The sequence below is a fragment of the Pelobates fuscus genome, chromosome 13 (assembly GCF_036172605.1).
Source record: "Pelobates fuscus isolate aPelFus1 chromosome 13, aPelFus1.pri, whole genome shotgun sequence".
NCBI lineage: Eukaryota > Metazoa > Chordata > Amphibia > Anura > Pelobatidae > Pelobates > Pelobates fuscus.
This window is the reverse complement of record NC_086329.1, coordinates 89,963,914-89,986,459: the sequence shown is the minus strand read 5'-3', so window position 1 is coordinate 89,986,459 and position 22,546 is coordinate 89,963,914. Positions and strand designations below refer to the sequence as shown.

Genomic DNA, 22,546 nt, shown 5'->3' with positions numbered 1-22,546 from the left:
GGTAATCACACACAGATATTGTGTATTATATTATTATATTACACAGTGTGAGGGAATCACACACAGATATTGTGTATTATATTATTATATTACACAGTGTGAGGGAATCACACACAGATATTGTGTATTATATTATTATATTACACAGTGTGAGGTAATCACACACAGAATTGTGTATTATATTATTATATATTATTATATTACACAGTGTGAGGGAATCACACACAGATATTGTGTATTATATTATTATATTACACAGTGTGAGGGAATCACACACAGATATTGTGTATTATATTATTATATTACACAGTGTGAGGGAATCACACACAGATATTGTGTATTATATTATTATATTACACAGTGTGAGGTAATCACACACAGATATTGTGTATTATATTATTATATTACACAGTGTGAGGGAATAACACAAAGATATTGTGTATTATATTATATTACACAGTGTGAGGGAATCACACACACATATTGTGTATTATATTATTATATTACACAGTGTGAGGTAATCACACACAGATATTGTGTATTATATTATTATATTACACAGTGTGAGGTAATCACACACAGATATTGTGTATTATATTATATTACACAGTGTGAGGGAATCACACACAGATATTGTGTATTATATTATATTACACAGTGTGAGGTAATCACACACAGATATTGTGTATTATATTATTATATTACACAGTGTGAGGTAATCACACACAGATAATGTGTATTATATTATTATATTACACAGTGTGAGGTAATCACACACAGATATTGTGTATTATATTATTATATTACACAGTGTGAGGGAATCACACACAGATATTGTGTATTATATTATTATATTACACAGTGTGAGGGAATCACACACAGATATTGTGTATTATATTATTATATTACACAGTGTGAGGGAATCACACACAGATATTGTGTATTATATTATTATATTACACAGTGTGAGGTAATCACACACAGATATTGTGTATTATATTATTATATTACACAGTGTGAGGTAATCACACACAGATATTGTGTATTATATTATTATATATTATTATATTACACAGTGTGAGGTAATCACACACAGATATTGTGTATTATATTATTATATATTATTATATTACACAGTGTGAGGTAATCACACACAGATATTGTGTATTATATTATTATATTACACAGTGTGAGGTAATCACACACAGATATTGTGTATTATATTATTATATTACACAGTGTGAGGTAATCACACACAGATATTGTGTATTATATTATTATATTACACAGTGTGAGGTAATCACACACAGATATTGTGTATTATATTATTATATTACACAGTGTGAGGTAATCACACACAGATATTGTGTATTATATTATATATTATTATATTACACAGTGTGAGGGAATCACACACAGATATTGTGTATTATATTATTATATTACACAGTGTGAGGGAATCACACACAGATATTGTGTATTATATTATTATATTACACAGTGTGAGGTAATCACACACAGATATTGTGTATTATATTATTATATATTATTATATTACACAGTGTGAGGTAATCACACACAGATATTGTGTATTATATTATTATATTACACAGTGTGAGGGAATCACACACAGATATTGTGTATTATATTATTATATTACACAGTGTGAGGGAATCACACACAGATATTGTGTATTATATTATTATATTACACAGTGTGAGGGAATCACACACAGATATTGTGTATTATATTATTATATTACACAGTGTGAGGGAATCACACACAGATATTGTGTATTATATTATTATATTACACAGTGTGAGGGAATCACACAGATATTGTGTATTATATTATTATATTACACAGTGTGAGGTAATCACACACAGATATTGTGTATTATATTACACAGTGTGAGGGAATCACACACAGATATTGTGTATTATATTATTATATTACACAGTGTGAGGTAATCACACACAGATATTGTGTATTATATTATTATATATTATTATATTACACAGTGTGAGGTAATCACACACAGATATTGTGTATTATATTATTATATTACACAGTGTGAGGGAATCACACACAGATATTGTGTATTATATTATTATATATTATTATATTACACAGTGTGAGGTAATCACACACAGATATTGTGTATTATATTATTATATATTATTATATTACACAGTGTGAGGTAATCACACACAGATATTGTGTATTATATTATTATATTACACAGTGTGAGGGAATCACACACAGATATTGTGTATTATATTATTATATTACACAGTGTGAGGTAATCACACACAGATATTGTGTATTATATTATTATATATTATTATATTACACAGTGTGAGGGAATCACACACAGATATTGTGTATTATATTATTATATTACACAGTGTGAGGTAATCACACACAGATATTGTGTATTATATTATTATATTACACAGTGTGAGGTAATCACACACAGATATTGTGTATTATATTATTATATTACACAGTGTGAGGGAATCACACACAGATATTGTGTATTATATTATTATATTACACAGTGTGAGGTAATCACACACAGATATTGTGTATTATATTATTATATTACACAGTGTGAGGGAATCACACACAGATATTGTGTATTATATTATTATATTACACAGTGTGAGGGAATCACACACAGATATTGTGTATTATATTATTATATTACACAGTGTGAGGTAATCACACACAGATATTGTGTATTATATTATTATATTACACAGTGTGAGGGAATCACACACAGATATTGTGTATTATATTATTATATTACACAGTGTGAGGGAATCACACACAGATATTGTGTATTATATTATTATATTACACAGTGTGAGGTAATCACACACAGATATTGTGTATTATATTATTATATTACACAGTGTGAGGGAATCACACACAGATATTGTGTATTATATTATTATATTACACAGTGTGAGGTAATCACACACAGATATTGTGTATTATATTATTATATTACACAGTGTGAGGGAATCACACACAGATATTGTGTATTATATTATTATATTACACAGTGTGAGGGAATCACACACAGATATTGTGTATTATATTATTATATTACACAGTGTGAGGGAATCACACACAGATATTGTGTATTATATTATTATATTACACAGTGTGAGGGAATCACACACAGATATTGTGTATTATATTATTATATTACACAGTGTGAGGTAATCACACACAGATATTGTGTATTATATATTTTTTATTATTCTCACCTCCTACTCCCGGTATCGAAGAATCTCCTGAACAGATCGAACAGACTCATGTCACCCCGTGTGACTACACAGCTGGAACCCAGCTCGCCATCAGCCACCGACGTCACCACTGTCACATGACCACGCGGAGCACGTGGTACCAAGCATCGAGCAGGATTACTATCCGCATGCCGAGCAGGAATTCATCGAGCAGGATTACTATCCGCACGCCGAGCAGTCGCTGCATGTAAACACTGGGCTCCGTAACGTGTACAATTGTACCAAGCAGTCTCGTTTAATTGTAATGACTTCCTATTAGCTTTCCATGATATTCTGTATCATAAAGGGAAGTAAATAAATATAGCCACACAATATATCCCTCACTGTTTAAATTTATAGCTAAATCCCATGTGGTCATTTTATAAACTTATTTAAATAAAATTCAGAAATGTTTAAACACAGGTTCATTTTGTCTCGATTCGCTTTATTAGCATTATACAGGATATTTACTAACTTGGGCAGAGAATTTCTCCAGTTTGGCTACATGGGCCTTAAATTTGAGATTCACAGTACATTTTCACTTGAGTGGCATCCGCAAACTTGAAAGAATCAGTTCAGGTGACAAAACAGGCATTCGTTTTGCAACAGAATGGGAAAATTAAGGCAAAAATGGTTATTAGCGAATATTCCTGGGAGTGAATTTTAAATTCAAGGCCAAAGTAGTGGGTTAATTTTGACATAAACAGAAGCATCGGTGTCAGGATTTTATTCAGCTTCCCTACTTGGGCCTCCAAGGAAGAATACAAGAATTAGGAAAACAATCATATATTCCAAACACTATAGCAGGGGTAGGCAACCTTTTAGCAGCACTGTGCCGATATAGGATTGTGATGTCCCGTAGCGTGCCGATCCTCAGGCTCGTCGCTACCAGGCAAGCTAACCAAGCAATTGCTTTGGGTCCTGAGCTGGCCTGGGCCCCCAAGCAGGGCCGGCGCTTCCTATAAGGCTGCAGCCACCTGAGCGCTCTATAGAGAGCCTCAGGCGGCTGCAGCACTGCCTCTCTCGTCACCTCCCCTTCCCTGTAGCGTGGCCGAGCTCCTCTTCCTCCTGTCAGGTACCACGCGGTACAGGAGATTCAGTTTCCTGTTCCCGGCCGGACTAACAGGAAGTGCACCCTGAGCTCGGCCACGCTACAGGGAAGGGGAGGTGAGAAGAACGGAGGGAGAGGGGGGGAGTAAAAAGAACATAGGCGGGGGAGTAAGAAGGACACGGGGGAGGGGAGTAAGAAGGACACGGGGAGGGGAGTAAAAAGGACACGGGGAGGGGAGTAAGAAGGACACAGGGGGAGGGGAATAAGAAGGACACAGGGGGAGGGGAATAAGAAGGACACAGGGGGAGGGGAATAAGAAGGACACGGAGGGTGGGAGGGGAGTAAGTAAGAAGTAGTAAGAAGAACATGGGGAGGGGGGAGGAGTAAGAAGAACATAGGGAGGGGGGAGGAGTAAGAAGAACATGGGGACAGAAAGAAGAACATAGGGAGGGGGGAAGGAGTAAGAAGAACACGGGGGTGAGGAGATAAGGAGAACACAGGGAGGGGGAGGTGAGGAGAAGGGGAGATTAGGAGAACACAGGGAGGGGGATGGTGAGGAGAAGGGGAGATTAAGAGAACACAGGGAGGGGGGTGAGGAGAAGGGGAGATTAGGAGAACACAGGGAGGGGGTGAGGAGAAGGGGAGATGAGGAGAACACGGGGGGTGAGGAGATGAGGAGAACACAGGGGGGGGGGTAAGGAGAAGGGGAGATTATGAGAACACGGGGGGGGTGAGGAGAAGGGGAGATTAGGAGAACACAGGGAGGGGGTGAGGAGAAGGGGAGATGAGGAGAACACGGGGGTGAGGAGATGAGGAGAACACAGGGAGGGGGGTGAGAAGGGGAGATGAGGAGAACACAGGGGGGGTGAGGAGAAGGGGAGATTATGAGAACACAGGGGGGTGAGGAGAAGGGGAGATGAGGAGAACACAGGGAGAGGGGGTGAGGAGAAGGGGAGATGAGGAGAACACAGGGGGGTGAGGAGAAGGGGAGATGAGAACACGGGGGTGAGGAGAAGGGGAGATGAGGAGATGAGGAGAACACAGGGAGGGGGTGAGGAGAAGGGGAGATGAGGAGAACACAGGGAGGAGGGTGGAGAAGGGGAGGTGAGGAGAACACAGGGAGGGGGTGAGGAGAAGGGGAGATGAGGAGAACACAGGGAATTTTCAATTGTTGAAAATATTCAAGTTTTATGCACATTATATGCAACAGCAGTATTTGCACTGTAAACCTTTTTTATTTATATAAAGTGTGGGTGACCTTAAACTGTATGGCTATGCTGTGGTTCCTGTAGGCTATGCGTGCGGGGGGGGGGGGGGGGGGGGGGTGGGGGCACCATGTCCATTTTGCTTGGGGCCCCCATATTCCTTCAAATGGCCCTGCCGATCCTATTTTTTTAAATTGAGGTGTGTATGCTGCCGTATTCTGCTTGTGTTATTTATACTGTACTTGCGCGTATATGAGCTATTATATTGTATATGTTCATTAGTAGTTTATGGTATCGTGTATGATACATATGAATGTGGGCTGTGTATGAGGGCTGCTTGTGGAATTGTGTGTAGATGGATATGTCACATTGTGTGTTAGGTAGTGTATGGGGGCTGTTTGGGGGTTTGCATGTGAGAGGCTGCATGTGGGATTGTGTGCATGTATGTAGATTGTTAGTGGTGTTGCGTTTGTGGGGATTGCGTGTATGTTTGTGTGGGGGCTGTTCGTATTATTTGTATGATGGGAGGCTTATTCTGCAGGTCTGTGTATATCTAGCAGTGTGGGTGGCTTCCCTGGGTTCCAGTGGGGACCAGCCTGGGCAGGTACAAGTCAAGGACAGGAGCTGCAACATCAGTGTGGGCTGCTCTACTACAGTGTGGATTCCTATTCACAAGTGCTGGGAGGAACTGATCTGAGATTACTACCTCTATGTGCTGCAATGCATAAATTGAGGATTGTCCTTCACTACCTCTTTGTATTAGCAGATATCTGAAGTTTCACTGAGACTCCTGATAGGCCAGACCCTGTTTGGCTCTAGCAGCCTTGAGTGCCGTGGAAAGACACCTCGAGTGCCGTGCATGGCACTAGTGCCGTAGGTTGCCTACCCCTGCACTATAGTATTCTCCTCCCTATTTAGATCATTCAGCCAGCCTCCGCACTAAATTAAAGGAACACAGTGTGAGGCATACAAACGTGTGTTCCTAATGCTATATTGTCCCTCACCCATAAACCTATTACAGAGGCCCCAAGTGTTGAAAGGCTTACAACCCCCGCCCCCACCAAAAAAAAAACACTGAACAAATGCCTCTCTGCAATGTGAGCCATGCCACAAGAGGAAGTTTTAACCCTGCTAAGGGGAGTGGGATGAAGAACAAATGGGGAGAGGTAACAAGGACTTTACTGCTGAGACTCACTGGATTCAGCCACCCACAGGAGTCAATTCTTCATGTTCTCATCCAATCTAATATTGTTCATAATGAAGCATTGGGGAGCAGAAACACAGTCCTCCAGTCAAATTCTCTCAATGAAGCATGTATCCCATAATCCTCTGCCGGACAGTTAATAATGGGATAAGACTAGTCCAGAATAATACGCTTTTGATTGGAGTATTTCTTCCTGGTGTGGGAGGGGGTCCTTTGCAGCCACAGACAGATACACCAATTAAGCTATGGTTTCCTTAGAATTTTTAATCTCCCCCAATACTATTTTTAATACACCGGTTATGCAATGCCTAAATAAATAAAAAAGTCTGATTTGAATTGACAAATACCAAATCGCCTAAAATAGTTACCCAGCTTACTTTCTTGAAATTCTTATGGGTTTTCGTGTGAATGGCATGAACGTAAAGTAGCATCTACCTGGCTTTAAGGTTTCTTATTAGAAGCATTTGCAGAAGACCAATCATTTACCAAGACTTTCCAAATGTTAACTAAATCCTAAACCAATACCTGGATGGCAAGGTAAATGATCAGGATATGGTATAAGGATTAACACTTATTTACTTGCAGCATCTAGGCTCATTAGTTACTGGCAGGTGAAAAAAAAAAAAAAACCTGCTCGGTGCTATTAAACAGGATTATTCACTAAACTGAGAATTCAAATACATTTAAGGTCAAAATAGCCAATCTGGAAAAATTGTCAGCTATGTTTTCAGCTCAGCTACTCTGGTCTTACATTTGAAATTAAAGGACCACTCTAGTGCCAGGAAAGCATACTCGTTTTCCTGGCACTAGAGTGCCCTGAGGGTGCCCCCACCCTCAGGGACCCCCTCCCGCCCGGCTCTGGAAAGGGGAAAGGGGTTAAATCTTACCTTTTTCCAGCGCTGGGCGGAGAGATCTCCTCCTGCTCTCCTCCTCCGATCCTCCTCTTCTCCTCCCCGTCGGCTGAATGCGCACGCGCGGCAAGAGCTGCGCGCGCATTCAGCCTGTCACATAGGAAAGCATTCAGAATGCTTTCCTATGGACGCTGGCGTGCTCTCACTGTGAAAATCACAGTGAGAAGCACGCAAGCGCCTCTAGCGGCTGTCAATGAGACAGCCACTAGAGGACATAGGGGGAAGGCTTAACCCATTCATAAACATAGCAGTTTCTCTGAAACTGCTATGTTTATGAAAAAATGGGTTAACCCTAGAAGGACCTGGCACCCAGACCACTTCATTAAGCTGAAGTGGTCTGGGTGCCTAGAGTGGTCCTTTAACTTAGAATTCTCATTTTAAACACTTTGTAAATTGTGAATTGGCAATCCCTCCAATGTCATCAGTTTGACAACATGGGATACACCGGGCATTAGTCTTTTTGTCTACTGAGAGCTGGAAGTTCATGCACAAAGTTTCCGGTAGTTCTGCCGTGTCAAGCTGTGGATAGTGTGTTGTGCAAAAGTGTCAGCTGAGCGCGTTTAGACAATTATCTAAGCCTTTTTCTGCATTGAGCAAAGCAGTGTGCTTTAAGGTTCTCATAGAGGTGATGACGTGGTGCCTGACGGACCCTAGGTGAATTGTCAAATTGTTAATGGTTTGACTACTTACACTGGTTGGAGGAAGGAATCCCTTTAATAATTGTAGAATAAATTATGCTTAGAGTGTTTCATTAAAACATAAAAATAGGGGAAAATGGCTAAATTGGAAACTTTCTTAACTCAGATATAATGGACATAACCAACACTTGTGTTAAAACACTGGAAATTATTATAAATATATTTAAAAAATAAATATTTTGGTGATTCTCTTGTGTAGTTTGCTTCATGGATGTTAATGTGTTTTCTGCGTATGGATATGCTTTTATATACAAAAATTACAATGAAAGGCATATACGGGCAACTACATGCTGCTCCTGGTTTACAGACGGTGCCATATGCCAACCACATCATAATGGCACAGTAGGTACATTGTTAATGCTTTGAAGGCACAAATTTGAGAAAATTCAGAAATGCAGCTGTGTTTTTCTTTTATATATACAAGACACATTTATGCATTAAATTTAGAACACAGTACAAAAAAAACACGTCAACTAATTATTCATACAATGCAGGTTTCATAGCAATCCATCCTAGGTATACAGAGATCGCTCCTAGAAGGGGCCTGTGTTTCCCCTGTTACCTCTGCAAAAAGAGGTAATAAAGGAAAAAAAAAAAAACCATAAAACAAAATTAAAGAACGGCCCTCTCCTAAAATAGCGAACGATTCATACTTCGACTGCAGAAAACGAGGAGGAAAAAAAATACAAATTCTATATTACATATAACGAGAAGAATGGAGAGAGCCATTTGGGCCCTAAATGGGCGCAGAAAAGGGAACTTTGTTTTGACATTGTGTGCATTGCTCCTATGTCTTCTCTGTCACGCAGTGTTCTTTGGGGAGTGCAGGGGAGCGACTCCGACGGTTAGTTGCTCCCCCAACTATAACTGCTGTACGCCGATTTGCTGGGCTGAGACTTCTGTGGCATAGATGCTCCCTGGGTCCGCTGTCCAGCGCCACCCTGCGGAGAGATACAGGAAGAGATACAGGAAGAGATGTTAGCAAAGAGAAAACAAAAGGCTTACATCTTATTTATGTTGTCTGGTAGCACCATTTTATAGTGCGGTCATTTGCGCAGCTACTCTCTGCATTCATCTGTTTGGCTGTAAATAAACAAGGCAAACAGTCTACAGAGCAACTGGTGTGATGAGTACGGCTAGTGGAACGGACAAAAAGGATATTATCCTCTAGACTCCTAATCAGCAATGTGCATTACCAAGAATTACTGAAGAACAGGTATTACGCGGCATTGTAGGGATAACTGTGACCACTTTCCACTTGGGAATATTAACATGTATTTACGCTTTCTATAAAGTTAATAGCACTTGCTAGAATTGTAAATTATGTTTTTCAGATATGCTCTATAAATGTAGTTTTTTTTTTTTGTTCGTTTTTTTACTTACGTCCCAATTTGCGGTCTTCAATAAACATCCTAAATTACTGTGTTCAATAAATCTCTACCTATAGTTGAAGTTTAGCCATTGTTTCTTGTAAACTCAAGATACGTTTCTGTGAATGAGCCTGCTTAGTACATTTCCCAATACTAAAAACCCAGCGTATTATTGTCCCATTATATTTCTCTATATATTATTATTGTCCCATTATATTTCTCTATATATTGTTATTGTCCCATTGTTGCTGAAACTGAAACTTTCATTCTTGTCTACTTTTTATAACCAGCATTTATATCCCAGACTGAACATTTGGCAACTTTACAGAGCCCAAAAAAATCAATCAAAGAAAGCCAAAGCATTGGACTTACTAAAGAGGGAACTGATTGAATTAAAAATAGTTAAACTCAGAAACTTTATGTCATACCACAGATGGCCTTTTTCAAGTGAGAAAAAAAAATTAAAAGCCTAAGAATAAAGTTCAAAGAGGTTGTGACAAGTTCTGAGGAGGGTAAAGGTTAAACAACCAGGAATAAATATTAATGTAAAGAGACTACATGGGATATTTGCAGTCTTATCGGCCATTAAATACTCCTACAGCACACAGGGCAGTGCATATTTAAAACAAATAATTTAGAGTATGGTGCTCTTGCTGCAGGGAAGAAATAGATTCAGGCATTTATGCTTACATGGGAAGAATGGAACTTTCATTTATTCACCAATGTGGTATTACCTGAGCCTCCTGCTGGAGGTGGTGGTGTAGGATCTGGGAATGCGGCTGCTGATGCGGAGCTAGGATGTGCATGAATGGAGCTGGGGGGTAGGCGGCCGCTGTGGCTGGGTTGATGGGTCCCCCGCTTCCTAGGGCCGAGGGTAGGTTGAAGGACGTGGCTGGGGTGCCAGTGTGGAATCCCTGCTTCTCGAAAGATTGCTGAGGAATGAAATTGGGTGATCAAAAACATAAAATAGAACATAACACATTGTGTCTAATAAGACAGCAATCACATGCAGGGCATTTAACAAAGAGTTTTGTGTGTGAATTTACATGGAGAATCGGGTTGGCTCCATTGAGCTGAGCATATCTGACAAAAGTTTGTGCTCATTGGCAGAGTGCGTCAGGAACGTTTGATCTGCCTCACTTTAAGGGTCACTCCAAGAATTATAAACACATCAGCAAGCCTGTATGTGTAGTGTTTTCCAATGAAACGCACATACGGAGTTTTACCACTTTGCTGCCAACTCTTCTGTCCATGTCATCAGCCAATCCAGAACAAAAGCTCAGAGCTGGCAAATGTCAATTCTGTGCAAAATTCGATGCACAGATGCTCATTGGTTGACAGAGCGGGCAGTTGACACGCTCAGCCAATCAAAGAGCGCAGGCTCGGCATCCGGCTTCTGAAACTCTGCAGAAGTCAAATTCTCAGAAATCTGCCAACAAAGAAGATCCGGAGCATGGCAAAACCCAGGTTAGAGGGCAAACCGTTGCAAAATGGTTTGCCCTATTACTAGGGTAAATGTCCAAAGAACTTCTACAGTGGGATGTAGTGGTTATAATGGTTGGAGTAATCCTTTAACAAAGACCTAAAGCTTCTCCCGTATGAGGACACAGGATGCAATGATGGCAGACAGGGAATTTAAGTTGCCGGACTGTTAAAAAAAGGTTTGTTAGATTCCTGTGGATGAGACGCCAAAGCCCTCCAAGCACTATAACCATACAGCAGGCGGTACTAGTTACTATAGTACTATGAGTGTTCTTTTAAAATTTTACGGTTGACATCTTCCTTGAGCAAACATGTTGGACCCAGGAACCAGTGATCCATACCACGAAATTAAATTAGTGAGGATCAACACATTAACATCACAAACGCCAGAGTCTTCTGGCACGGCCCTGCAGGTTGGGAGGCCATGGAGTCAGGTGCTAGAATTCAGAGAAATCAGGGTAACTTTCCAACTTGCAATACGCAGAATTAGGGTTTTCAAATGCATTTCATGACTATATTTAATTTAGCTGTTCCGCATTTGATTTAAAATGTAATTGTAATCCCAGACCCAGAACGTTTTCAATCTTGGCAGTATGTTTGGAAGCATCTGGCTCAGATTTCAGTGCTTATCTAGAACAAGTAGAACAAAGACAATGCACAGCATAGGTAACAAATCTGCACATTCATTTGCTGCTGGACACAACTTACAAAACATGTAAGCCACAAGTTTTACTATCCAAACACTGCGTGTACCCTAACATCCACAAATGATTTAAAGTTACACCATGACTAGAGGGCTGCAGTCTATTTACCTTCACCACGACTGGAAATGAAAATGCCCTCCAGACTTAGTGTATGCTAGAGTGATAGGAGTTAGCTGAACACTTTGCTGATGATAGACAGGAGAATGTCAAACTTTGACCAAGCCAGTTATTAACCATGATTCCATAATTCACAGGAAATGACCTGTTGCAAGCCAATTCAAGAAAAGGTAGCACATAAGGACAAAGTATGACACCCCTGAGCAATTTTTGGGGGGAGACATTTTCCAAACACGCACTCAAGCAGCTGTCATGCTTTCTGCACAAACATACCTGTGTCTTAGAATAGACAGAACCAGAGATATCAGGCACTCCCGTGTTGCTAGAGGTGACCGACACACCTGTGGGGAAAGGTGATTTTTAATATATCACGGGGTGGAAGGGGTGACCCTTTTAGAGGTGTGTAACTTTCCCAGCAAAGATAACAAAATAAAACCAAAACCAAAAAAAATAAAAGACTATTTAGAAATGATCATTTCAAACAGAACTCAAACAATCTTCAGATGGCAATTTTAAAAGCTTTTTGTAAGCTGTTCTGTGATTCAATGACACACTAGCAAATAATGGGTTTAACATGCTTTTCTTGGAACTGAGAAAGCATTATGTTCTCCTGTAATAAGAACCCTCACTTCAGGCAACATCCAGTCTTTAGAGCTCCGTAAGAAGGCAGGGATCAGGCAAATAGAGACAAAAGTTGACAAAGGGCTTCTCCCAACACAAAGCACCCTTAAAGTACTTCTACTTAATCAGAGGGGGGCTTGTGCCAAAACATTTGCCATGGATAATGCTGGCCTCCTGCTTTAAAAAAAAAAAAAAATGAAATGCAGGTCTCCTAGCACACAGGATGTGAGAAGTAAAAATAATCCATTGCACTTTCCTCTCTCATGCAGAGGGCAAGAGAAACACACAGCACTACTGAGTGCAGGCACTAATTTGGCAGGCAGAACGAGCCACCTTTGATCAAGTATGAAGAGTAGTGAGCACGCATGTACCCTCTGCCCTGTTATGGGCTTTGAAGACTGGATTTATCTCTGTTACACAGCTTTTAGAAGTTGTCCCACTGGGAGAGATACCGAAAGGTTTCACTGTCCCATTCCTCTCAGTAACACTTTCAGAAAAAGGGGAAGGAGGTGATGGGAAGGGAGGGAGATGCTAGGAAGCAAAGGAAGTGAAAAGGAGGTAGTGGAAGAAATCACAAACTGAAACTGAGCAGACAGAGAGAGATAGAGCACTTACCAGCGCCTGGTCCATTGGTGGAAGCAGCAGCAGGTTTATTCTGAGCAGCAGAAGCCCCACTAAATGCACCCTTACAGAAATCCCCCACGCTGGAAACCTGGCACAAGTCATCAAAGCCTGCGAACAGACACAGCCCTCAGCATGGGAAGCAACACACGCACCTCCAGACAACCAGAGCACCCAGTCACCAAGCACTCATGTACTCCCCCTCCCTCGGTATCCCGGTCAATTAAAAGCAATTCAGGATCCACTTGGACTTTGATCAAAGGGCACAGGCTGTAAACCAGTGATGGGCACATTACACTTAGTAAAGAGGTTAAACAGCCAATCCAAGGACATGGTGGGGCCCCTTACACTGGCATGGGGCAGGGGATGCATACAGCTTCCCACCTGCTGCTGCTCAGACCACCAGAGGTGACAGACGTGTTGCAGGGAGAGACTAGGAAAGAGGTAAACAGGAGTAGCAGGGTGTGTGGGAGGGAAGGTGAAAGGAGATACCATAGCATTCAGCCACACAGAGGATGAACAATTCATTCCATCACTAGGACACACAGGGAAAGGTCAGCAGTTACAAAGTCCACAGCTCAGTTTTATTTTGATTGGGAATAGCTAACCCTGCAGCCAGTCATTTTTACCTGAGCCTGGGCCTAGCTTAAACCTTTGACGGAAAACAGACGTAAGCAACACAGCTCCTATTATATGGAAAGTCCTTCCACGTCTGTCTATCCTTAAGGCTTCATTTACATCTCACCAAGGTTCCAGCAGCTCTTCACTTAAAAATATCATCACTGGCCCCGTATTCAACAATTTATCATTTGATAATTAATGCAGCATTCAAAGTCAGGGAGATTTGGTCGTATGAATTAAAAGCAACCTAAAAACCACTCTCTTACCATTCTAGTTTCCTCCTGTTTAAAGGAAACTTTATTTTACCATTACTGAAATGAAACATGTGGACATGTATTATGGCCTCTTTGTTTAATATTTTTGTAATGTATTAATGTACGCAAACACCTCTGTTCAGTGCATATATTGGTTAACAGCCATGCTCAGTGGTTTTGGTCATCCCTAAGAAGTCTTTGGCCAGAAGTAGCACTTATTCAACATTAAAGCGTGAACGATTTGAATGCCTGAAATAAGCTCAGGAAGTGTTTTGAGATGCCTAGCGCTTGGCATATGGTCATGATTTGTGAGTGTGCTTGAACTCTCGGCTGTATCAATGCAGCTTTGAGTAGGACTTAAATATGCCTGTCTACATGGCACAAGGTAAAGTCAAGAGATGCACTGAAAAGGTTTTATACGAAAGCATTGCAAAATATTACACAGAGAATATTATATGTAATTTGTTTTCAATTATATGATCTATCAATTGAAAACATCTGCTACTCAAAGAGCATTCACTTCCCTGTAGAACGTATGGATTTGAAATGATTATGTAATAAAACACCTCATTTTTGTGCATGAAAATGGTACGTAGCAATATATTTACTGTGTGTCTTTTTCCAAAGCTTTCAGGAACAGATTGTCCAATAAAGATATTGGGCAAATCAGCCATTGGTTGTATTCTAGATCAGAATTAACCAAACCAGCACTAAAGGCAAACCATTAGTCCAGATTTTGTCAATATCCTCACAGAATCAGAATCTGGAAATGTTGAAATCCTGAACTGTTTGGGTGCCTTGGTGGGAGCTACCGTTTTAGTTTTCCCATCAGAATCAAGTAAAATCTTTCTCCAGCGGTCCGACTCATTTGATTTGGGTGCACGTCTTAAACTTGGCTGACCATTCCACTAAATAAAAGTAGTGTAAAGAGCATGATACCTTGCTCAATACCTTTTTGGTGGTCCTGATTTAGATCTAATAGACACCAAGTGAGTGAATTATTTCCGGTTGATCCACTCAAGTAGTAGGTCTGGCTAATAGATCTTCCAACTGTTTGCCCACAGAAAATAACCGACATAAGCCCATGAGTTCCAAGCATTCCTTACCAGTGCTGTACCCATGTGACCCGTAGTTTGGAGCTTGCTGGAAGGCAGCAGCTGATGTGTTGACACCAACATTCACCCCGTGCTGTTTTGAGGAGGTAGGAGCCACCTAGTGGAGAGAAGGGAACAAGAAGCTGTGTAAGCTCAGGTAAGTCGCCCATTGAGTAACCAACCACACAAACCAAGTACAGGGCAGGTTACGGATTATGTGCAAAATAAATCAAGATATAATCCAGCACAGACACGCGTTAGACTGATTTTTACTTTCCAACATCACAGAGACCTTTCAATTCTCATCTTATAGAGGTTTAGTGTAGCCGCCAATTGCTACGGGTTGTGAATTAATGTGCCAACTGCAAATTAATTTCACGTTGATCTTTAAATGTGGGGTTGCGCCCTGACCCACATAACAAGTTTACGCAACAAGGTGCAGTAACAATCCCTGCCAGTGTATATGATTATCACAGCTTTCATGGACCATGTAAATGGAATCAAATGTATATTTATCTGCAAGCGCACAAGGTGTTCAGTGGGATTTTTTTAAAGTGGACTCAAATTAATGACAAAAGTGGGTACTGGAGAGGCTAAAGATGAACAGTGACTGTTTTACTGTACGTGTATAGCTATAGATTAAGTGTTTGAAAAGTGTGATAAAAGTTACATTCACCAAGCAACGATGAGAAAACAGGCTTGTGAAGGACATTGTTTAGAAAGAAGCAGAGCGATGTAACTCACATGGCAGAAGAGCAGACGTCCTGGCTCCACCAGGAAGGTCTACAGATAACCAGTGAGATTTTGCAAACGCGAGCCCCCTACCCCAGACCTGTGCCACAGACAGAAGCCAGGCATGGTTCTCACCTCGCAGTGGAGAATTCTGGGACGTACCTGGAGTGTGCCTGCCAGATATAGGAGAGTCTCTGCTGCAGTATCATTCCCCTGGAGGCTCTAGCAGAGTGTGGGGAAGTCAGAGGTTAAATTGGAGGGACAAAGCTGTCTCACTACCAAACCTGCAGAGGGATGGGGGGAGGGGGGACAGCTGAGTACACTACAGTTATTTAGGGCTTGGAATGCTTAAGGCAGTGGGGGAAGCACTCAAGACTGGGGGAATGAGTTAACCACATTCAATAATGGCAGACAAGAACCTTATCGATAAACCTTGTCTGGTTATTTCCCTGCCTTTTTATTAAAAATGTTAATAGTTTAAAATTACCTAGAAAAAAAATACATTGTTTTAAAAAGACAGTCCACACACACACACTACAATTTAATATAAAACAATACACTTTCCCCCCCTATTAAAAACAAAAAAATATATATGTTAAAATCTCCAATGAAATTACTCAGGACTCAGTTGCTGAATTTTTTCAAATTTATAACTAAAACATAGGTGCCCCCCGGAGAAGTTTATGAGGCTCATTGGAGGATATTCTCTACTAAATATGATGAATACAAACTAAAAACGTCCATAAAACTAATATAATAAAAAAAACACACACAAAAACAACAGGACCAAACAGCAGCTGGTTTCTAGACAGCCAGGCTTTGCGGTAGAAGTAAATCAGCAGCAGGCTGCCAAATGCAGCAGGAAGGAGTAGGACAGCTCGAGGAGAGCAAATTGTCAGCTTTTATTGAAAATACTTTTATTAAGTATCAAGATTATTTACAATCAGGCACAAAAAATAGATATAAATATAACAAAACAGGTTACAAAAACAGGAGAACAGCAGGATATTTTAAGACAGTGGTCAAAGATCTATAGTAAGGCCTACACAAGCCACCCACCCTCCCAATGTGCAAATTGCTGATGCCCTGTCCTCTAAACTGCATGTCTCTACTATCTTGCGATCTGGTACAATATTCTAACCTTTAGCAGTAAAACTTGGGATCTTGAGATTAGCATTCTGTGTGAGGTTCAGACAGAAAACACGATCTCGATAAAAAAAAAAAAAAAAAAAAAAGTAGGTAGACTGTTTTCAATGGTTCTTCCACTGCATAACCAGAATAACTAGCAAACGTGGAGAGAAGACGAGATTACCACTTGACAGTTCAATCCCATCAGTGAAGTCGTCAAAGTAACAGCATATGAAAATGAATTCCATCCACCGTGCTGTAATGTGCATACAAGGCTGTCCTCCGGAGGTCTCTGAAGAAGACGGGATGCAGTTGTACCTATGCCACTCCTATAATTTTCCCAAACAGTTCACCTAAATGAACCAATTTCTAGCAAAGCAGCTGAATGATATTACACACTAAGAACCAAACTCAAACAAATCCAGAACACAGCTCAGAAAGGTCACAACATAAATCCTCTGCTCTTCTGCGGATCACGAAACCCTAATCCAGGCTCCCCATCCCCCCAAACACTGACTTGAGAGCAACCACTTTGCAAGGGAAGAGAAAAAAAAAAATCTATCCCTGAAGTTTGCAGTGCAAATTCACAGCTATTAAATGACTCTGTATCTTTAATTCATGATTGTGAACGGGACAATATATTAACCCCCCCCCCCAAAAAAAACAACCAAACCACTCATCAAAATGATTGAGTCAAGCAGAGAAATACATATAGGGTATCAAAACGAGTAATCCTCTAAATTGTCTGATGCAGAGGACAAGCAGCTAAACCGTACTTCTGATACGCTAAAATACAAGCATTCTGAAGCAGATTAACAGATTTCCCACAAGGAATTAAATACCAAATCTATATAATAGTGCTCTCACACATACAAATAAAAGAAAAAAAGAAAAAAAAGAAAAACAACCCGAAAACATAATTTTTGATTTTCTTGCAATCTAGATCAAACACTGGAGGGCTGCATCCATTTTATTTGCTTTAAGCTCCATTTTCCAGAAAAGTCAACATAAGTCTGTGCAATGCAGGATCTGATGATGTCTTAATGACCAACTAGTTGGATACTTTCAAAATTAATACATCGCAGGTTTTTGTTTTTTTTTGTCAAATCTTAAGGGTGCTTCCAACAACCCTTAAGCCAGGTGTGTGTTCCTTAAACAGAAACGGATAATCTAACAATCAGCATAAGGATAATTATTATTTTTTTTAAGGTGCCTTTGGTGAAGCGTCACTTCCCCCAAATGTCTGCTAACCACGACCCGCCCTTTGAATGTCACTGGTTACTATTGAAATGCACACTCACTGGGAATACGGCGGGCCCATACTGGAAAGTGCTGGGTAGACCCGGTACCCCGGTGTAGTAGGGCAGACTGGTGTAGCTGTATCCGGGTGGCAGGGCCGGATTAAGGAATGTTTGTTGCGTTGTATGGTGACCTTGCGTCTGGCTTTGCTGGGGTTGTGCCAGCGTTGTTGCTGGAGCAGGGGAAGAAGTGTCTCCTCGGCCGAACTTGGCAAGCTCTCCTGTACAGAATACATTGTAAAATTAATTAGCACTCTTCAGTCATCTAACAAAATTAATTTTACCCAAGCAATAGGATGTGCCTCAAACAAGGAAACGGACTTATAACTAGTATTTAAATATCATACAATATACTTTTGAATCAATTAAACACAACTCAAAAGCCAAAACTAGCACCCCTAATTCAGCGAAGAAGAAAAATTATTTTAAAGTGAACCATCAATTTTTATTCTTGCACTGCAAGTCAGCTATGAGTTATGTCAATGTCTATATAAAAACACTCAGTAGTGCTAGAGAGACTTATAGTCAGCATTTTAGCCTCCAGTTCGGTGAGAGCCAACTACTAATCTTGCAGACTGCTTTTGCAGGCATTTTATTTTTACATTTCTTGTTTTTAGAAGATTTTAAATGCACTATTCATAGGATGAATTAAAATTATCAATTTGGCTTGTGCTGTCACTTTAATTTTCCATGTTTAGAGCCCACTTCCATATGGCTCCCTTACCCATAATTCCCCTCAGAATTAATGTCGTATATTCAATATATTGGACAGCCAGTGAGAAATTCTCGCAAAAAAAAAAAGACAAACCTAGACTCCACGGTAAAGGGCAACCACCCATAAATAGTGACACTTACTTGAATAAAAAAATAAAAAAAAAAAAACTTTTATTAGCCATGTAAACCAAGTGCTGCTATTTAAGTAATTTAAGTATAGCTGGCACTTTCCATGGGGTCCAAGTTTTTCTCTTAAAGGAGTAGTATGCAGTCTTGCAGGTCTATTGCAGGTCTGCTGCATTAGTGTCACTGACTATAATGAGGTTGCTTATACAACATGCAAGCTGCAGGCATGGACATGTCTAAATTCCTTCTTAATCAAAGCACTGACCCTGGAAAACGCCAGAAGACAGGGTAGGGTTTTGCAGTAAGGTCAGATCCAGCAAAGCAGAATGAAGAACACATTACTTACCTGAGTAAGGGTTACTTGTCAGGCTGGCATCCCTTCCGGTGAGTGGAGTGTTGGGTGTGGGAAACGGGATACTGTAATAATCCTAAAATGAGAAAATTGGACGTAATTACAGATCCCTAACAAAACCACGCAAACATTGAAAAGAACGAGGAAAACGCAAGAAGATTTAGATCAAATACTTACCAAGGGGAATCTTGTCTGCAGCATTTGCAGGTCATCGTAACCATAAACCTGTGGCTGAAAAGAAACATATTAGCCTGGGCAAACACAGCAAGGTTTCTTAATGTTGATCTCTGAGATATAAGCCTGCTCCTTTTAGCAGATACACTAGTGGAGTAGACTACGCTTGACTCAATCCCTCTACGGAACAATTGTACAGTGCACATAGGTACCCAGCAACCACCCTCACAGGCTTCGCGCTGATGAAAAAGCTGTGCAGAGGTCAAGACTGTGCATGAAGGATGTCTGCAAACTTCAAGCACTGTGTATTAACAGTTTATTCAGTAGTTCCACTCAGATATGAATTAATGGAACACTCCACTACCCAAATTATAAGAAACAAACAAAAAACTGTCACTTTTATAAAGGTCAGTATTATGGGATACTCCATACCATAAAGCATTTCAGCAAGCACAAAGCTTTATGGGTGTGGAATGGTCCTATAATGTTAGTAGGGACTCTAATACATTGATATACAATATATATATAAAAAAAATGATAATGCATGACAATGGTCAGCCCCTGCGTAGTATGTTGGCACTATATGAATAATGGTAAAGCTAGGCGAATGAGAATCTGCAGTACATGTGGGTACGGCACAAAACCCAGAAAGCAGATATTTTAAGACAGCAATCGAATTATGTAGGAGCTGGAAAGAACAAGACCAGACTGATCCGACCACATTTTATCCAAACTCCACGATAATCTTGCATGCTCTGTCCCCCTTCTCAGCCACATGAAAAAGCATGGAAGGGTCAACTGGCATGCGAAACAAGTCTGCCCAGCACCCCACCCCAACATAACACAAACAGGCACTTACGGGATACGCGTGTAACAGACCAGGAGCCATGATGTATGGGTTTGGTAATAGCGGTGGAACTCCGGGGGGAAGATTTGGAGGTGCTTTACCTGCAAGACAAGAACGGTGAAATGAGCAGTGTAAAACGGACAAATATCTGAACTGCCCCGAACAACTACAAATTCATTCCCATAATAAGAAAACATGAGTCTATATCACCATTCATCATCGAAATACAATATGACTGCAGTCACTACAGGAACACTTCAAGAACCATATCAATCACAGCACATTGTAGTGGTTGTGGTGCTAGAGGTGCCCAAGCGCCAACTCCATTTTAAGTAGTCAAACGTCTGTAGAATTGATCTTCAGTAGCATTACTGAAGGTAGGGGTGGTAGTAAGTAGACCCCATGCACATAAATAATATCTAAAATGATTGGGGGTAGGCATAATTTGAGGCATGGTGGGCACTCCTGGCACCATAATCACTACATTGTGCTGTAGTGTTTATGGTGCTGGCAGTGTTTCTTGAAAAGAATGAGGGTGCCAGGGAATTCATTTTTTTAATGAATGTTATCAATACAGTTTAGTTCTTCCAATCGGAGTCCAATCCTCCCTGATTTACATAAAAAAAGTCCCTACTTTGGCTGTTTCGTTTAGAGAAGACAGCAGTGGATGCAGGACAAAAGCCAAATACTTGTATTTATTTATGGATCAACAATCACTGGAGTAAAGACGCATTGGACAGTTAGAGACAAGTACCTGATGTGGTAGCGATGGAGCTCCGCGTGGATGGGACGATGTTGGAGCTACTGCTCAGCCCAAGCCCCAAACTGCTGACATTCAGGCTAGAGGAGGAAGATGCCGGGGGAGCGGTGGGAACATTGCTGGAGGCGGTGGAGTAGGTGGTAACGGAGGAGTGCAAGCTAGTTTCACTTTCCACATTCGTATGCTGTGGGTCAAAAGAGCGTGAGTTAATAAATCGCTAAACATTCCCAAAGAGGATAAAAATGGCAGCTTAAACAGGAGCAGGATGTGAACACACCCTGCACTCCACACGGGGAAGACAAAAGAATGAAAAATATGGCCTGTCTCAGATAGAGTGAGTTCCAGGGACACAAGGCTCCCAACATTTCAAAATAATCTGCATTGAGGCAAGCCATCTGAATATTTAAATATGCATCATATCATATGAAAAAGCAGGCTTGTCTTGACCAAACCTTTGAGGATTTTAGTGTGTTTCTACTTTCCATGTTACATTATAAAGAGGATTTTGCCAAAGAAAATAATGCTTATTCTACAACTTTGATAAAACTTGCTTGTTTCAATTTTTGCCTAGAGCACAGAAGGAACCCCCCACCCCCAAATAAAAAAAAAAAAACATAACAAAAAGTGGGATTTATAGTAACATTTAACCACATTTGCAAAACTCTAATATACAGTTTAAGAGTCTACAAGACTCATGTAACTATAGACCGCTGCAGCCAAAAGTTTCATACTAGATCATACAGAGGAAATCTAAAAAAACAAGACATACCACAAGAAAGGCAATTGTCTGGATGCTGCAAGGCAATCAGCCAATAGTAGAAGGATGAAAGCCAGCAGGCCAATCCAGATTGATGTGGCATTCACTGTCCCCCCTTAAAAGCTATGTGAGTGAGCCAGAAAGGGTCTACTGGAATGCTAAACAACAGCCTAAGGATGAACTGACCAACCTCCAACTGTACTTACCAGGGGAGTAGACACAGGCGTCCTCACTGTGATTGGTACAGAGGTCTGATGCTGTGAAGATAACGTACTGTGGGTAAAATTATATAAATGTTAGTCTTGCCTGAACCAGAATAGATATCAAATGTCTAAAGAAATACAACTTTTCCTTTGATTGCAGGAACGCAGTGTGCAGAGTGTAAGATGTCTATCTGCGTGCCAAAAAA

The 22,546-nt window shown here is 40.5% G+C and overlaps 2 protein-coding genes across 14 annotated transcripts in view; both read right to left on the bottom strand.

Moving 5' to 3' along the window:
* Positions 1-3,388, bottom strand: part of HAX1 (HCLS1 associated protein X-1) — a 58,771-nt gene extending 55,383 nt beyond the window's left edge. For both annotated transcript variants that reach the window (XM_063440426.1, XM_063440425.1), the window contains exon 1: positions 3,279-3,388. In XM_063440426.1, the coding sequence (XP_063296496.1) occupies positions 3,279-3,328 (50 nt within the window). In that variant the 5' untranslated portion in view covers positions 3,329-3,388. The remainder of the gene's footprint in view (positions 1-3,278) is intronic.
* A 5,370-nt stretch (positions 3,389-8,758) lies between these two features.
* The window catches only part of UBAP2L (ubiquitin associated protein 2 like), a 32,096-nt gene continuing 18,308 nt past the window's right edge, over positions 8,759-22,546 (bottom strand). For 3 of the 12 annotated variants that reach the window (XM_063439508.1, XM_063439510.1, XM_063439514.1), the window contains 12 exons: positions 22,344-22,410; positions 21,375-21,564; positions 20,633-20,721; positions 19,777-19,830; positions 19,594-19,675; positions 18,411-18,628; positions 16,144-16,203; positions 15,262-15,367; positions 13,275-13,391; positions 12,312-12,379; positions 10,470-10,667; positions 8,759-9,306 (listed from right to left, as the gene is read on the bottom strand). In XM_063439508.1, coding sequence (XP_063295578.1) covers positions 9,211-9,306; positions 10,470-10,667; positions 12,312-12,379; positions 13,275-13,391; positions 15,262-15,367; positions 16,144-16,203; positions 18,411-18,628; positions 19,594-19,675; positions 19,777-19,830; positions 20,633-20,721; positions 21,375-21,564; positions 22,344-22,410 — 1,345 coding nt within the window. In that variant the 3' untranslated portion in view covers positions 8,759-9,210. The remainder of the gene's footprint in view (positions 9,307-10,469; positions 10,668-12,311; positions 12,380-13,274; positions 13,392-15,261; positions 15,368-16,143; positions 16,204-18,410; positions 18,629-19,593; positions 19,676-19,776; positions 19,831-20,632; positions 20,722-21,374; positions 21,565-22,343; positions 22,411-22,546) is intronic. The other 9 variants (XM_063439516.1, XM_063439518.1, XM_063439519.1 and 6 more) reach the window with 6 other exon arrangements.